Here is an 18,732-nt window from a genome sequence, read left to right on the forward strand (position 1 = left end):
ATTCTACTGTATGTTAAACTGATTGTCCTGCTTTGGTATCATGCACGTTATAACGTCCGCGTTTTGTCGCTTTAAGCTTTTTCTAAACCTCTGTTATGTTTGGCATATAGCCTATGGTTTTTGATTGTGATGGTCAGAAATAAAAACAAACTGGAATTGAAACACCCATCAGCTGATTTAATTTTTAATTCATTAATTTTCAAAAGAAATTATGTTGATATTTTGTATCTACGCGGCAAAATTATCTCTAGCCCCAGCTATGGCAAAAATAAGCATTATGATAAAAATGCATCTTTTTTATTTTCTTATCCCACTCTACCATTTCAAGGGCCGAGGGTTGTGTCTTTCCTTTGCACCAAAACAGTACCTGGTGGGAGAACTAAATATCTGGGCAGTTTAATTGGTTGTAGAAGCTTTGAATCACTGACGCAGTTATCGAGCAATCACTGTGTTACTTTGTCATGAAGGCCTACTACAGCCAGGTTACCACTTTAGGCCGCGGCAGATCGTGCCTTTGATGATGTCATATGTTCCTTCTTTCGCGCTTTTTTTAACACAAGGTTGAAATCGATAAAAAAAATCATTGAAGTCAAATTTGCAAAAGATTAAAAATCGAGTAGAGTCGTTAGTTGATTAATAAAATGAATGAGTTGTCTGATGTGTTATTTTCAATGTTTTGCGATCTTTACACCATGGGTTCTTGCTATTATGTCTAACTAATGCAGTTAAAAACGTTATAAGTGTTGGAGGCTAGTGTTAATAGATGTGTCTACTACAACTAGCCTACCATACACTACGTCTTTTGGCTTAACGTTTTGGTCAGAGTTTTAGTTAACTATTGGACTGTAATGTTTTCAGCCTCATTTTTCCGAAAAAGATTCATCAGCAAGTTTGGAAGATTCGAATTTGTCCAAACTTCATCAAACCAATAATAAGGTCCTGTCGATGTCACACACAAGTCACGAAAACACGTCATCATGGAAAGAACAAAAAACAAATGTAGGTCATCAAGTTTCCTCCATCGACAATGCACTTCGAGAAGAAACTGATTTGACTCCAAATGCAACTGCTTCCGGTTTATTTTCGGAGCCAAGTTTTCACGATTTAGACAACCTAACTTATATTGATGAACATCGCCACCTTCTTGAATCCAGCAACAGTGACTCAGCAGTCTCAATGGTGGCTAAGCAATCTCTTTATTCGTCTGCAGATTAGTGAAATACTTTTGCTGCAAACTGATATATATATGATGTTCTATTTAGCGTGGGTCTCGAAATTGTGCATGAGTACGAGCCTGAATTTTAGTTTTCACTGTAATTGGTACTGTCTATGTCAAGCCAGGAAATAAAGATAAAAATGCCTCTCCAATATGATTCAAATGAAGTGCAGCGCTGTCGAATCAGACAAAAAGTATGCGGCTCTGACTGTTCGATTTTTTGACGGTCTGACGTCGGCTCAGAGGTGTACGGATCCAAGATTTTTGGATCCTGGTCCGATCCTCTTTTTGCGTTTTGAGATCCGGATCTGGTAATTTCTAGATATCTGGCAAAGCAATAACTAAAACATGTAGGCCGTAAGCTTAATAATGAAATACAGTCTATCATCATGTGTCAACTTAATGTGGACCAAGTAGCCTACCTTGTAACTCATGCATGTTTATCTCTCTACCATTAAACATTTTAAGCATACAAGTTACTGCAGTAAACATGCAACAAGCAAAATTAATGACTAGAATTCAGAAAAATTATGATCTCACAACATTAACTTTGACTTGACCAAATTTCAGTGTTGCCACAAACGCAATGGTTCAAAACTTTCTGTGGGTTTGGAAATGTTGCCAGGAGCAGATAAAAAATTTGTATCTTTGCACACAAAATTAAAAAAAATCATGAAAATTCAAGATCCGGATTCTGTTTCTTTTAGAAAACAAGATCCAGATTCGATTGGGATCCGATGAAAACAATAAGATCCGGGTCTAGATCCAGTCCGGATCCGGTTCCTACACCTCTGCTTCGGCTGCGACTCCAGAGTTGCCAGAATTTTTTAATCAAGTTTAGTTTATTTTGTATTATAACCAAAAAGCATCATTTTGTCCCGTGGTTGTGTGTTACTGATATTATGTTTGGCATATGTTCATATTATATTGTTTTTAAACTCAAAATGTCTTTCAAAGATGAATTGTTGTCAACATGTTTTTTTGAAATGCTTAGGCCCTAAGCATTAGGGCCTACAAAGCATATCAACGCATCATTTTGTCGCTTTTATAAGTTACTTTATTATCTACAACCAACATAACATAGTAAAATTATTTTGAGTCCATTGATTCCGTCGTAGCCACATACAGTGCCATCGCACATAGTCGTGAAAAAGTTAACTTTCGGTTATGTGCAATTGAGCATGTGAGCTGCCATTTGTACTTTTGGCGAGATTTTATTGCATGCTGTGCATGTATGAGCGTGTCTTGCTCCGATTTCGAATAATAAGTTTTATTGGTTGTTATACTCATAATACTAAATATGCATGATTCCAGAAAAACGTTACAGCTCAGAATGAGTTCCGGTGAAAGCCTAATGGGTTAATATTTCACTAATAAATATCATTAAAACTTGAAAGTCAGTTTTGAAAGATTTGTTGTTGCTAAGTTGCTCGCATTCATTTAATCATTTGAACACCTGGACTGATGATTTGCAACAGTCACACCTAAATCTTTTATGTTTGGAACTGTCTATTTTATGGGCTGTATGACAAGGTCTTGCCTAGGCCACAAATAAACCTCTTTGTTGATTGCGATTGCGATTAACAGTTCAAAAATAATTGGAAAATTATAATGTCTTAGAAAATGTCAAAACTTTGTGTCAATCTTATGGCAACTTTTATTATTTTTTTGATTAAAAATTTGGTTTGTGTACTCAGTAGTGCATTTTGAAAAGTTTTTGGAAGCAGCATATAGGCTAGCTTGTTTGAAAATGAGATAAAAAAAGGTGTAACGTTGTAGAACTGGTTTTCAACCACCAGGACTAATCAGTATACGCCTACAGGCTGCAACTATACCAAAACGAACGAAAAATGACATATGTAGGCATAGTAAATAAAACCTTAGTAGGTTGTCCAAGACCTTTTGTTTCTTTTTTTTCTTAATTTTTATTGAAATACTGTTGTGAGCAGGCGCGGATTTATGGGGGGGGGCCAGGGGGCCCGGGCCCCCCCCCGAAATGTTGCGAGGAATTATTGTTGAAATTCTATGTATCCGCATCAAATCGTTTGATATGCGTCTACACAACTGATATTAGTCCCACGGCAGACTTCACTTATCTGGGAGGGTGGGGGGGTAATTTTTTGTTATTATTATGGTTAAAATCATCCATCGATCACACTCCTTTATTCCGTTATACAACTGTAAATGCATTTTAATAGCAACATTTGTTGGAGCTGACTCAGCTGAAACCAATGCTGAACCAAATGACGTCAGTTGAAACAATCTGAAACCTTGAATGGCTGTTTTATAGTTTTTAGCCTTCATTATAATTTCAATCAATTGCCGTCTATGCTTGCAAACATACAAACATCCAATTGGTCATGGACACTGCATACAGGGTTTTAAACCAGATTTCAAGTTTACTTTGCATGCTTAGCAATTTTTATTCAAGCAAAATGTATTTTTCAAACATTCACAATTGATGAAATGGCTGTTTCTTTTAATGTATATTTTATTTTATGGCATATCGTATATGTCGTAGTATAGTGGCGTAGCCAAGGGGAGGGGGGGGGGTTACAACCCCCTCCCCCTTTGGCACGCGTGTGACATCACGATATTGAGAATAATGCTTTCAGTCTCTGTTTCTCTAAAATAAAGTTTTCCTAATTTTAAACGAAACTGCATTAAAAGAGCGAGTTTTGCCAATACCAAACATTCAAATATCTCAGCCAGGAATTAGCAACAAGAAAACATAGAGACTTAGGTTTATTACCGAAAAATCCGAAGAAAACATGATCTTATCACCATTTTACAGGAATATTTATACCCACATTTTTGTTGAAAATGCTCCCAGAATGCACCAAATTCAAAGCAATTTTTCAAAATTTTCTGGGGGCTGCCCCCCAGACCCCCGCCGCTGGGTGTCGCATTTGGCGAAGACGCCGACGGGCTTCGCCCGCCGGCCGTAAAAACCCCCCCTTTCAAAATTCCTGGCTACGCTACTGTCGTAGTATCATTGTTAATATCTGTTTTATCTTTTTCTTTCTGTTTAATTGATTTTCAAATTTTCTGGCCCCCCCCGAAAAAAACTCCTAGATCCGCGCCTGGTTGTGAGTGATTACCTTTTAAGGTTTAGACTTTAGATAAAAAAATGTTGATTTGTTTTCTATTAGGCTACGCTTTGACAACGCATTGTATTTTGGTGGTGATTTTTCAAATAGGCTTGCAGTAGCCTGTATTCTACCTTGTGTCAAGAGTTTCAGCACTTGGTCAACAAATACTCAAATAGCCTATACGCCTATACATTATACCTAAAATTTGCAGATGTAGGCTAAAATCCTTGAATTCACACTGCAGCTGCACATGACATTGACTGATTGCAAGCACACACGCACAGGCCATTTGATAAAAAATGTCAATTCGAGCTAATTATTTTCATTGTGGAATTACAGATACAAACACGATGTAATAATGAAGACACAACAAAACCGAGACAGCCTATTAGAACCAGTGAAATCAATTGTAGAGTGTTCTGTAGGTTCTTGATTCTTTCTCAAACTAATATAGGCCAACTGCTTGTTATATTAACGAGTACGATAGGTTGAACAAAATCAATCTGGAGACTACATGTTAATATAGGTCAACAAGTTTACATAGTTGCACGCAGTGATGTCAAGATATCCCTGGTTGCACGGTGCTGGAAGTTTACCAACTTTTCAAACTAAGATCAATTATGGTCCTTTAACGACAAAAATCAACAGCTCGTGTTATAGGATGTGTTATTTCTGATTATTTCACCTAAAGACGGGCTGAGGTGTGAAACAAATGAAATTTTAAGTCCGTTACCATAACCTTGTTTCTTAACTTTTAGATCCAAAAGTAATCTCTTCCATAGATATCCTCCCAAATTTAAACTATCATACTTGTATCCAAAAAGAGCTTGTGAAAAATAAGCGTTTTTTACTTTCCAAACTTCAGGGTTTGAAGTAATTGTTTCCAAGTTCATAGATTTGTTACAAAATGGAGAAATGGGCCACTCAAAGGCTTGCAAAATATCAACTCTGAATTTAAAGCCGTAATTCTAAAAATCAAAAACACATTAAATATTGTATAGCCTGCGTTTATCTATGTAGCTCACCGCATTCATAAACTACACATTATTCAAATCGGTCAATATTCTTTTAATACCAGGTTAAGATATTTTGATAGGCTATTATTTAGGTATTCATTTTCAGGTGGTAGTGTGACAGTGGTATAAAGTTACCTCCATATATGGTCTGATGAAACTATCCTCTGACCAATCTTGGTCACCGCTCTTGTCATGTAAAGTCTTGTATAACACAAACAGTCTGTCAACTTGACTGTGATGAAAGAAAAACATTGGATCAAAGGAGGCGTACTCAACGTTTCGCATGCTGTACTTGCAGTATTCGTGAGAAGTGTTGGAGAAGTGGCACATACAATCATGGATCTGGATATGATTATGTTTGTCACAGTTTAAAATTTCGGCAGTGTAATTAATGAGATTGAAATTTTGTTGACGGAATTTATGAATGTACATGAACAAGAACATGAAAAATTTCTTCAAAGTTAAAATGTCCCATAGTAAATATTTTCAAGTTATCCACCATAGGCCTTATTCAAATACTTCAACTAAAAATAGGCTACCTTTCCGCATAAAAAAGCACATTTTTACCCACCGCCGGAGTTTGCTACACAGGTCTAACCTATAGTAATTCACTGGCTTGGATAAAAATATGGTTAATTTAAACATAGCCTACTTTACCCTGTTGTGAGACTCTTCAAGAACTGAATCAAAACTGGCGTAGTTGGGCATATTAATTGCTCTTACTATCCCCTTTAAAAATTTCGAATGATAGGAGATGCCTTTTATGTTGACAAGTCTGTGATTGAATCTGAAAAGGATTTAAACGTAAGAGTCAATTTTCCAGCTATACTATCTTATTTACAGTAAAAACAGCGATGGTTAATGTTTAGCAACAACAACATTTCTAGCCTACTACAGCCAGGTTTAATGTCATGCATTCCTTAGGTTAGACTAGAGGCTTGGACGCCATTCCATGTCGATCTTTGTAGCCTATTTTGGACTGGTTGCGTTCCTCCACGCACAAGATAGAGCGAGGTTCGGCGATCGAGTTGCAACTCTCAAAGACAGTAGGGTTAACATGGGGGTTCAGGAGGTACTGTTGAACCCGGGCCCGGCATGATTTAGGGACCCGACATCTTTTCAAGGAGCTCGGGTGTTTGAAAAAACCACCTCGTATTCTTTCAATATGGTGCGTTTTTTTAGAAGTGTCTTGGATTGGAGCCACACGATCTCATTGGTACTAGGCCCAAGTTATCCTTTCAACAAACTTGCTCAAAGGTTACTACATTATGCATCCAATACAGTACCGGTAGGCATTTGTTACAATTGCATCTATGTTTTAAATGAAAGAACGTTAATAAACAACTAAAACAACTTGCAAGTATAATAGCCTATACGCATGATAAAAAGTTAAAAAAAATTATCATTTCAATTCAAATCCGCATAATTTGTTTTAATTGTATATTAAAAAAACGCAACTGCTGTTTAGGCTTACCGAATGTAAGACCTATTGGTCTGTGCTATTGGTCTGTTTGTTGTTGCTGAACCATAAGCAGATAAAACCAAGCAACGACATGGCATTTTACTTAATATACATCAATAAACTAAAAATAGCAAACGTTTTGGACTGTACTTATACACGTTAGCTTTTGTCAAGCATCTGGCCATCAAGCATCTGTCAAGCATCTCGATAGCTCAGTTGGTTAGCGCGTGACTTCATGAACGAAAAAGCTTCAAGACCAAGCGGCGCTGGTTCGGACTCTCGTTATGTGCGCTTGAGCAACGCACGTTAAGGACTGCTCTCCATTCAGGTGCATCTAATTCTAATGGATGGAATAATTCCCCGTTAACAATACTTCAACAATCGGAAACTTTACTCTGCCAATCACAGTAAACGACCCTGCGCCACGCCCTGCGTCGAAGGCCTCTACAAGTAGGCTATGCGAAACTACCAGGAGTAACCTATCAAGGCTTTGCCAATCCGAGGATGAAGATTCAAAACCAAAACCATCTGAACCAATGATATACCGTACATGAAATGAAATACGAAATACACAAGAATGAACTATGCACGGTATTTTTATTTCATTTTATGCATATCAGCGCTGTTTTTCTGTGCCTGAAATATTTTCTTTAGGCTGTTTAGTGAAAGTTGAATAAATTCTTGTGTACGAAGATAGAGCAACTTTCTATGGTTTAAAAACAGGCTATAGGTTATGTATTTTACTCACATGGTTTCATTTTCAGGCGGCAAAGGATCTTTGATAAACGTTCGATAAAATGGGTTGTTTACTTCTCTTTTTAGAATAGGGTCATAAATTGTTGGATTTGCAAAAAAGTTTGGGATCCCACTCCAGTTTTCCTCAGTCCAGTCCCAGTAAGGGATTCCTAGATTCTTGTTTTTCAAGTACCGGCCCAATGCTAAAAACATACAGTAACTAACAAATCTACTCTCTTTACATTGATTTAACGTCTACAGATGTTATCAATCTAAGAAGGACGAATCTTGCTATTTTGAAAAAAAATAAACTTAAGGCAAGTTTATAACGTATGTTACTTCGCAAAACAATTTACACAATTGAAAGACTGCCAATATCATTGACAAAAAGTTTAATCAATAATGTCTTGAAAGTTGACAAAATCGTTAAAATTCGCTTTCTGCTGAGGATATTGCATGACTGACTAGTAGGCTACAGACTATACAGTAGAACTGGATGCCATCTAGTTAAAGACAAACGCAATAACATGAAAAGCAAGCAGATAAATTATTCCAAATAAAATGGCTACGATTTTAGCAAAAAATCGTGAACCAAATAGTGTTTGCTGTACAGTAAATTCTCTGGTGAATAACTTGCATCAAACATGGCAAAAAGGTATTGAAAATTAACTTATAATGTGGATTCAGTTCAGTAGGTCAAGAAGGGCTGTAGGCATTTTTCTCTAGAGCAGCTTGTTGCTTATAATCATCAGAGAAACCAAGAAAACAAATCAATAGTTTTTTGTTTTTTTTGAAATGCTTTTGTGAGTGTTAACCTGGTCAAATGGCTTAAGGTTTAGAGTTGAAAAAAACTATTGATTTGTTTTCTTAATGATTGCTTTCTGTGTTAGGTTGATCGCCCATTTGAGGAAGTGTCATAGTAGGGGAAGGTATGGACCCATGACCATACCTGACCCATGAACCACCCCCTTCCAAATTTGAATAAAACCTTATAGTAGATCTTTTATCAACTAAATAAGTAGCATTTAGTTCAATAGTATTTCTTGGAAAGTATTAGATTGAATCTTTTAAAATTTTGCAAGTTAGAGGGCGGGGTGTGGTTTTGAGGTGTTTCAGTAAAATTTCTCATTTGCGTTTGGAGCTTTACAGAAACTTAAATACAGCTAGCATCGAGATATAAAATTCAGAAATTGTAATGGGCTATATAGTGCAGGATTTAGTACAGTTCATTTAGACTTTACTTCATTCTAATTAAGTAAAGCTAAGATGGAACTTTGTCACCAACAGTTCTGACCGATGATCCACCAAAAGTGTTTTCCCTTGAACCACATAGTTCATAGGTTAGCACAATGCCTAATTGAGGGACAATAAACATGTTTCATTTATTTTTTATTTTAGAAATTATTGTGTATTGTAAGTGGAGTGTAAAGTATTATAAAATGACTAGCGAAGTTGGTGATGCCTCATCAATTGTTTTTGTCCTCCCCCACCACTTGCAGGAACGACAAAACAAACAGTTGACATTAAAAAGTTTTGAACCGACTTTTTGCAGTTTAATATTGCTTAATCTATTTCTGCAAACTGTTAGCAGTGTGCGCATTTGACAGTGTATTTATTGTATTATAAAAGTCTGCTCTAAACATCTTTAAGGTCAAACTTATCAGAGTGGTTCAAGGGTCCATACCCGGTGGTTCAAGGGTCCAAACGCGTTTGCACCCTTGAACCACTCTGATCACCGTCAATGTTGTCAAAATTTTTGTTGATCCTATAATTATATGTGGTTGAATTTTTTACACAATATGTTGAAGTGATCTATGTTGTGTGGAAGTTTCGTCATCATAGAGTGATTAGTTAACGAACTATAGCTTTTAATGTGAAAAAGTAGCTCATCAGTCCATACCTTCCCCTACCAGACCACCTTTTCCAGTTAGTTTTTCTCATTTTTGATCAGAGAAACCAAGGGCTATAGACGTAGGAGAAGAAGCGCCACTCCGCAATCGACGGCATGCCTTCAAGTGTCTTGCTAAAGACACAGCCACATGCTCTTGAGCGGTGTCGAACCTGCGGCATATTGAAGGTCGAACCTAGAACCTGGACTGGACACGCAGTGGACAACATTAGGCCAAACAGTTGGTACAACAGTTGGCCAACAGTGGGCCAACAGCCAAGTAACTAACCCTGTTGGCCCACTGTTGGCCAACTGTTGTACCACCTGTTTGGCCTCATGTTGTCCACTGCGTGTCCAGTCCAGGTTCTACTATTTAGAAGTCCATGGTCGAACCATGGCTCTCACCCCTCGGCTATGCAACTGCTGGATTTCCGCTGGATCATGTGGATTGCCAGTTACCAAATACAGTTCAAAGAATTTCACACACACAAAAAAGCTTTCTATATCAACTAACGTGAATCGCTAGTTTTATATAGGCTTTTTCAACTTAAAATATCAAAAATTTCCATGGTGGCCTTATATAACTTTGTTAGGCTATTTTAACCGTTTCACTTTATGACTTCAAACATTTCTTACTATCATCTATTTGCAACTTCAACATTTTTTTCTTCTAAATTTTAATTTTTTTTTGTTTTTCACTTTCAATTCCTTACCAAGTTCCAGCTGCACAGTGATCAGACGATGCCAGGAGAGGAACAAAGGATGGTTGTGCCAGCTACAGTGACCTCTGGTTCCATTACGAAATTGCTTGTTCCAGGGACACATAAAGGGCCATCCATGCCATTTGGCGATCGACTAATCACAAGCAAGTTTTTTATTCCATTACTTTAAAAAATGTGAGACCAATAGGTCTTATAATTAATTTTGAAGACCGTCTAAATATTAGAGTGCAACTCAAATTTTCTCAGTCTATTTAAACTTTTTACATCATTAATAAAGGTTAATATCACATTATTATATAGTAGCCTACATAAAGTTACTTTACGTTTTGCTGATATCATAGTATTGGAAATCTTTTTGGAGAGAAATGTCTGCTAAAGTTTAACTAAACCTTTAAAGTTTAATGTTTTACTTGATATCCAAACGGTGACGATTGCTTTTTTAGTTGCGAGAAAGCTTGTATTAAATCATGTTTCTCCCAATTGTTAAGACGTCGAATATTTTTTCTGATCCGAAATCCTGTAAGGTACAAATACAGTCAAACTTGATTAAATTGGTTGTTTTGTTTTAAATCTTTATTCTCGAAACGATAAAGCCTTTGATAGGCTATTCTTGGCAGTTTTGCATACGGTACATGAGGAAGCTTTGAACCACTGACGCAGGACCGTTTACCGAGATTGACAAAACAAAATCTGCGCTCGTTGTTGCAGTGTTGCTGTCTGTGAACGATTCCACCCACTAGGTTCTGCTAAATGGAAAGCAGTCCTGAAATGCGTTATCGAGAACTGAACCAGCCCCGCTTGATCTTGAGTCGGGCTCTTAACCATTGAACTAACAGGAGCGTAAAATATGATTTAGTAAGAAGTCTTATAATACGAAATAAGTTAAAATAACAAAGAACAAAACTAAAACTGTAAAATGTTCCAGGATATACTTACAAATCATCATAGGTAACGCATTCATACCTGTTGTGATTTTTGTGCATCTTTTCTCTTGGCTTCCTTTTCCGATACATCTTCCAGTGGAAACTCTGTCGTCAGACACACAAATCCTCCATCTTTGTTGCAACCCTCCCCAAGGACTTTTGATACAAGAACTCCACAACGACCAGCTTTCCCAAGAAGCTGTAAAAGTCTCTAATAGATTATTGAAAATAATTATGTTGAATGTCAAAAGGTAACAGTGAATCCAAAACACCTTAAAAACCTTTTTCAAGTGAGCAACTAATTATTTGAAGCATATCTTAGAATTTTTTTTGTTCCTTATCAGTTTTTAGCCTATAGCCTACTTCACTACAAAACCTAACTCAGGCTTTGTTTTAGCTTGAGCTATACAGTAGGCTATAGACAAATTAGTGGGATGCAAGAGTTAGTATACAATCTCGATTCATACGCTAACTTAGGATTTTGTATCTGTTATTGTTAGGATAGACTTGAAGACGAAACACTACTTCAAAAACTAAACATTCTTCGAAAGGATGTAGCCTAGCTGTTTACCTTCAGAACAAGATTTCTTGTCAGCATTTATTGAATAGCCAAGGCGGCAATTGCAACGACAGCAACCACTGCTTTCTAGTAATTTAAAATGGGCACATCTGTTATGACAATAAACTCCATCTGAAAGACAAAATTAAAAGTGGTTGCACAATGCACACTCGCACTGGGACTATGAGAGGATAATTTGGATCCGCTACTAACGAGATCTTACAGTAGGCCTCAGATCAAGACTCTTTTAAGACAAACGCACTATATCCAAAGAATAGTTTACGAGGTTGTTTCGTCAAGTTCCAAGACCCTTTGGAAAGGTTACTGGCTCCTAAAGTCAGTCCAAGCCCGGATCCAAAAGTAGTCTACCCTCTGGATCTCCCCACTGTCAACGTTTCTGGTAGCACACTTATACGGAGATGTGTGGATAACAAATATATTCTTTAAAGTTTTTAGTGGTGTGTTAGCTGTAGACTACTGTGCGTTTCTTTTGAAGCCATAGAAATGAGATGGTTGACCTTATGATTTGGTTTTTCCGGACTCATTAACGAGCCACTGACAAAGCCAAACTTTACTTAGAACTAAATTAATTCATGACCCAGCTTGTAGCCCAGTTCAGTTGATTTGTTTATGTTGGCAAGGAAAAAAACTGTACAAACGCAGATGGTAAATAGTTCGCACAACGTTGATAGCAGAAAAAGACCACAAGTTAGCTGTCGCTCACACATTTAAAAAAGTCAGCTGCTCAAGTTGTACAGTAAAAGCTCACTTTTTACATGCGTGCTGCAATTCAAGCCCTTCAGAAAAGCAAGGAAGCCACGCAGTTTAGTCTGAAGGTTTGCTCGATCAAAATCCACGACTTGGCCCTTAATGTCGTCGTCACTCAGGCGTTGTGCTTCTATATGCAATATACAACCGAAATGACTTATTTTGCACCCTGACAAAGCAAACGCGTGCAACAAACCGGTAGCTGGCGCAAGCCTCAATATACCAAACATTACGACTCAAGATTCTGCAACTGAGGTGGGCACAAATTCATCCAAAGCTAGTATTGTTGTTGTTCAAAATGGCTTTTTATCATTAATACAAAGTTTTACCGCAGATAGACAAATCTATTTTAAGACGAAGTTAGTTACGATAGCCTACAAAGTAGGCTAAATTTAATTTAAAACGAAATTAAGACAAGAAATTTTGCGTCGATATAAAATGTTTTAAAATTTTGTTAATGACAAAAATAATTAGCAATCTATTATGATAGGCTTATTTGGTTTCTAGTTCTCAACAAAACGAAATTGATTTTTGTTTGAAGCTAAACCAAGACAATAAATTTGTCGAAGTCAAATCAAAGAGTTGATTTGAAATAAACTATTATGCTTCAAACGATCCTAAAGTTACTGGTGGTAAATTGCACGCTCAGTTAAATTAACTTATACCTTAGTTAGACCTACCTGTGGAAAAGTGTAACAAGGGTTCTGCTGTGGACGATTGCTGAAAGAACACTATACACTGAACGATAACAACAAACAAATTAACATTCATAGGGAGCATATTATAATTTTGTAACAGTTTCGTTGTAACTATTGATCTGCGGCCAGAACATCTCCATTAGGATGGTTACAATTTGCATAAAACTAGGAGTTGGCTGCCGCCATGAGCTGGCCTATATTCTAGACTATCCCAGTCCGTATAGTTATAGCCTAATGGATAAAAGTAGCCTAATGATAAAAAATAAACTAAAAATAAATATTCTTCACTGATATAAGTAAGTACAGTATAGCCTAACTTACTTATGGAACAATTTCATGAGTCTACTGGGGAGAGACGGGGTTAGATAGTAATTAGCGGGGTTAGTTGAAAAATCATCGTTTTCGTAACTCGCAATAAATTTTGTAGATATTTATTGAAAACACACAATTTATGTTAGTTTCGATTTGTTGAGTCAAAGTAGACCTTGGCTATGTCTGTTTGGCTGACAATTTTGTACTTTTTTACTTTCGAAGTAAAACTTTGGCGGTTTGGGAAACATCGTATTTCTACATTTTATGCGTCATGTCGTTAAAGATAAGCAGACATTTTGTTGTGAATCAGCTGGAGATACACAACAATAACGAATAAAGTTTTTTAACCAAATGAACCATGCCAGTTTAACATTTGTCTGGTCCAGCCAGTGGTCACAGCCACTTTATCTGGTCCAGATCGTTACCAGATCGGTTACGGATCTGGGTCAGATAAACAGGCTGTCTGGGATTAAATATTTTAGAAAAATTGGTTGTTGTATGGTAGCCTAGTGGGGCTAGTTAGAAAATGATAGATGTGGCTAAGCGGAAAATGTTTTAATAGCACAGTAGCAGTGGCGTAGCCAGAAAAAAAATTTGGGGGCCAAATATTTGATGAATTGAAGAGAACGACAAAGTGTTTAATTTAGACATCTGCAGTGGCGTATCCTGGTGGGTTAAGCATCATCATCATCATCATCCGTTCAGTCGTTTACGACTCTCGGTCACTCTATACGTCATCTTTCTCCACATCTCTCGATCCCACGCAGCCTCCTTCAATTCATGCACTCCCATGCCACTGTCATTTACAATCGTGTCAAGTCATCTTGTTTTCGGGCGCCCCCTTCCTCTTCCTCCGCTCACCAAACCAAGCATGATGTCTTTTTCCATTGATTTGCTTCTCATTATGTGGCCAAAATATGAAAGTTTCTGCCTGACGATTCTAGCTTCTAGGGATATGTCTGGTTTAATTTGTTCAAGAATTTTCTCGTTTGTTATTTTGGCTGTCCAAGGAACACGCAGTAACCTTCTCCAACACCACAATTCAAATGCGTCAATCTTTCTTCTGTCTGTTTTGTTCATTGTCCATGTTTCGCATCCGTAAGTTGCAATTGGGAATATTATAGTTTTGATCAGCTTCTTTTTTGTTTCTAATTTTATATCCTTGCTCTTCCAAATGCTATTCATTCCAACAAATGCATTTCTTCCCAGCGCTATTCTTCTCCTTATCTCTGGTGAGTTATTAGAATCCCAGCTTATTTTTGAGCCTAAAAATATGAATTCATTCACTGTTTCAATTTCTTGATTTTCGATCTTGATGTTTATGTTATCTGCTTTACCAGTTGTTATAATTTTTGTTTTTTTGATGTTGAGTTTCAATCCAGCCCTTTCACTTTCCTTTTTCACTTTGATGATTAAGTCTTCAAGATCTTGTGCGTTCTCGGCCAAAAGGGTAGTGTCATCTGCATATCTCAAGTTGTTTATAATTCTGCCACCGATTTTCACTCCTATATTGGAATTACTCAACCCTGCTCTCCTCATGACCATTTCTGTGTACATATTAAATAGAGAAGGAGATAAAATGCACCCTTGGCGTGTTCCTTTTTCAATTTTAAACCAAGCTGTATTTCCGTATGCTGTTCGAACTGTAGCTTCTTGATTTTCATACAATGACCTTATGAGTTCCAGCAGGTGCATTGGCGTTCCCATGTCTCTCAGACTACTCCAAAGAATGTTATGTTGGATAACATCAAAAGCTTTCGAATAATCAATAAAACACATGTACAGATCTTTTTTGTACTCCCTGCTGGTTTGCATAATCCATCTGAGATTTGCAATTTGGTCACGGGTACCTTTGCCTTTTCTAAAACCAGCCTGCTCATCTGGCATTTCTCTTTCAATAATTGAGCCCAGTCGTTTTTGGATGATTTTCAAAAGAATTTTGTTTGCATGAGGTATTAAGGCTATGGTTCGATAGTTTGAACATGTCCGTATGTCTCCTTTCTTTGGAATTGGAATAAATATTGATCTTTTCCAATCTTTTGGCCATTCTTGTGATTTCCAAATACATTGGCATAAGGCCAATAGTATTTGAATTGGCACATGTCTTAATAATTCTGCTGGAATTCCATCGACTCCTGGATCTTTTTGTTTAGATAGTTGGTCTCTTGCCCAGATAACTTCTTTTTCCAGTATGTCAGGTTCAAGGTCAAACTGTTGACTTTTATGTTCTTCAATCTGTGGTTGCAGTTGAGGGTCCTGATATAACTGCTCAACATACTCCTTCCACCGATTCAAAATTGCTTGTTTGTCATGCAGATCTTCTCCATTTTCTCCACGTACTGTAGCATTCTTGGCCTTGAAGGTTGATCTTGCTTTCTTTACTTGTGAGTAAAGCTCTCGCATGTTCCCAGTTTTACTTGCTGATTCCATCTTCCTACATTTTTCTTCTCAATATATGTTTTTATCTTTCCGAGCTTGTTTTTGGAATTCAGCATTTAGCTTTTTGAATTGTATTCTGTTTCCATTTGCTTTTGCTTTCCTTCTATGTTCTGCTAGTTTAATTGTTACAGGGGAAATCCATTGAGCAGATTTGGATGTCTTTTTACTCGGTACATTATTTGCAGCTGCGTCCAAGATCTTTTCCTTTATATTGTCCCATATCATATCAGCTTGCTTATTTTCAGTGTTAAGAAATTTCAAACTGTTTTCAAGTTCGGCTATATAATTTGGTCCAATCTGTTCTGTGTCATATATCATGTTTCTTTTTTCTTGTTTTGTACCGGCATTGCAAAAACGTACTTTTAGTTTGGTTACTAGCAACTGGTGATCTGTTCCACAGTCAGCTCCCGGATATGTCTTTGTCGCCAGAGTGGAGCTTGACCATTTTTGTTGGCATAAAATATAATCAATTTGATTTCTGTATTGTCCGTTTGGTGAAGTCCAAGTGTATAATCTTCTTTTAGGTTGTTTAAACATAGTGTTGGTTATTGAAAGTTGATGTTCTTGGCAAAATTGAAATAATCTTTCTCCCGATTCGTTTCGGTGACCCAAACCAAACCCGCCAGTAATTCCCGGTTCTAATGTACTTCCAATCTTAGCGTTGAAGTCTCCCATAATGTATATAATATCTTTTGTAGGTGTTTGCTTCAAAGTATTATGTAGATCCTCATAGAAGTTATCCAAATCTTGTTCTAGAGCATCTGCTGTGGGAGCGTATACCTGGATGATTGTAACACTGTAAGGTTTTCCTCGAATTCGTATGGTCATTATTCTGTCACTGAATACCTGATAGTTTTCGATGCATTTCGACACTTTCTTCGTTGTAATAAACCCAACCCCTCTTCGTCTTGTTGTATCATTGCCTGAGTAATAAACAATGTGTTCATCAGAGTTGAAAAAACCGTTGCTAATCCAATGCACTTCGCTTAACCCAAGGATGATAATATTGAGTCGATTCATTTCGTTTTTTATGATTTCCAGTTTTCCTGTACTTAGTCCATTGACATTCCATGTACCAATTTTGTATGGTTTAGTGAAGCGTAGAGTGGTAATTTCACTGCAAGCCGTTTCAGCAATTAGGGGTCCAAAAGGCTTTGCCCTATTCACGTCATTAGTACTTGAGTTCATTTGACCTTCTCTTTGCTCTTCTCCAGTAGCTTGATTGGTACTGTCCAGTCTGGAGGTTCCACTTTCTGGTACCATTTCGTCTCCACTTTTTTGTTTTGTCATCATAGAGTATTTTGGCAAAAGTTCTGGGGTAGGTTGCCAGGTCTTTCCCCAGGCCAGAGCCGTTTAGCCAACGTATATATCATACGTTGTTGCCACCTCTCCACCACGTTGAGTAGAACGGTTGGACTTAGGAAGAGGTTAAGCAAGGGAAGCAATAAAGCTGATGTGGGGTTAGAGCCTGCCGAAGGCACGCGTATCCTAGGGTGGTCCGGGGGCATGCTTCTCCGAAAAATTTTTGCAAAATTACACTCAAATAATGGATTATAGCGTTTTCTGGAAACAATTTCAGGGTAATATTTGTATGAAATTTATAGACAGATAAACAGCTATTAACTTATTAAAGGTAGCTGTTACACACGAACGGGCAAAAATTGCAGTTAAAATTAGAGAACACAAAAAAACTTAGCTACACAAAAACTACAAAAAAAAACCAACAGAGTAAGCGATTCTGAAATTGCTTTCACAGATTAGTTAAAAGAAGCGTAAATCGCGTAAACTTTGCGCGATTTACGATTTGCAAAATCTATTGGTGTCTTTCTGAGTGTCTAAAACAAGTCCCGGGGGGTGTTAATAATAGCCAGATGTCTTGAAAAACAATATAAATTTATACAAAGTATATTATATTTTCAACAAAGGGTTCAACTTCGGAATGCAAACTTTGAAAATTTGGGGGGCCTTGGCCCCTTTCGCCCCCCTGGCTACGTCTATGTACAGTAGTAGGCTATGACTATATAATAGGCTATGATAGTAACTTGAGTACCGGTAGGCTACTATATCAGGGATATCTAAAGAAGGGGATACGAAGGTTTTTAATACGCCTGACAGTAGAAGGGCTTCTGTTTATCGTAAATAATCTTTGTTTAGGCTATCGTAAAATGACAGTTGGCACCGATAGTAATTCAATAAATCTTGCTATGATAACCTGCATTGCGCTATAAGCATCAGGCCTGCATACTCACTGCATGCTCATGGTTAATAATTGTTAATTCAACTACTCGTATAGTTGCTTCACATTTAGCCTACCGTACTGCAAAGGCTTTGTTAAGAAAAACAGCTTAGGCCTACTGGTAACTTTTCAACTGTCTTTCCAACAGGGCCGTAGCCAGACCGCAGAGCAAGGGGGGCCAACTTTTTTTAGGGGGGGGCCGAATAATTTAAATGATTTTGGCATTTTAACCTCTTAAATACCGGTAGCGGTATCCACAAAAATTGCAATATATCAGATTAGTGTTAAGACCAACATTGGTCTCTTATTTTATCCGCTAGTTAAATCACGGCAACCATATTACAATGACCAACATAACACAGCAATTGTTGACTTATTGTATAAATAGCGGTAGGCTTCTTCATCATCATCATCATCATCATAATCCATCGTCGGTTTCTTCCCCACTAGTGGGGGTGGCCGATTGTTTCCGCGCAGCAATTGTTTTAATCCCTTTTCTCCATTTCACCCTGTCCCTTGCATCTTCCTCCTTCAGTCCGACTTTTTTAAATTCATCTTTTACTTGTTGTTTCCACGTTCTTCTTGAACGACCGCGTTTCCTCTTCCCATCCACCTTTAGATCTAGTGCCTTTCTAAGAAAACTTCCTTTCTCCCTCCTTATCACAT

General features: G+C 37.4%; 2 protein-coding genes and 1 pseudogene across 2 annotated transcripts in view; 1 reads left to right on the forward strand and 2 right to left on the reverse strand.

Moving 5' to 3' along the window:
* Positions 1 to 2,902, forward strand: part of LOC145771566 (voltage-gated inwardly rectifying potassium channel KCNH6-like) — a 69,796-nt gene extending 66,894 nt beyond the window's left edge. The window contains exon 25 of the mRNA XM_082583271.1: positions 859 to 2,902. Coding sequence (XP_082439397.1) covers positions 859 to 1,215 — 357 coding nt within the window. The 3' untranslated portion in view covers positions 1,216 to 2,902. The remainder of the gene's footprint in view (positions 1 to 858) is intronic.
* A 2,047-nt stretch (positions 2,903 to 4,949) lies between these two features.
* Positions 4,950 to 12,611, reverse strand: LOC145772390 (hemocyanin type 2 unit e-like). The gene is made up of 9 exons (XM_082584267.1): positions 12,383 to 12,611; positions 11,626 to 11,745; positions 11,095 to 11,253; positions 10,542 to 10,648; positions 10,123 to 10,264; positions 7,535 to 7,724; positions 5,982 to 6,111; positions 5,460 to 5,666; positions 4,950 to 5,276 (listed from the first exon to the last, which is right to left on the reverse strand). The coding sequence occupies exons 1-9, from the start codon at positions 12,609 to 12,611 to the stop codon at positions 4,950 to 4,952; spliced, it is 1,611 nt and encodes a 536-aa protein (XP_082440393.1).
* Positions 12,612 to 15,839: 3,228 nt separating this feature from the next.
* LOC145772391 (protein CFDP2 pseudogene) lies at positions 15,840 to 17,093 on the reverse strand (annotated as a pseudogene).
* Positions 17,094 to 18,732: the final 1,639 nt, after the last annotated feature.

Source organism: Aplidium turbinatum, chromosome 6 (assembly GCF_918807975.1).
Source record: "Aplidium turbinatum chromosome 6, kaAplTurb1.1, whole genome shotgun sequence".
In the NCBI taxonomy this organism is placed as follows: domain Eukaryota; kingdom Metazoa; phylum Chordata; class Ascidiacea; order Aplousobranchia; family Polyclinidae; genus Aplidium; species Aplidium turbinatum.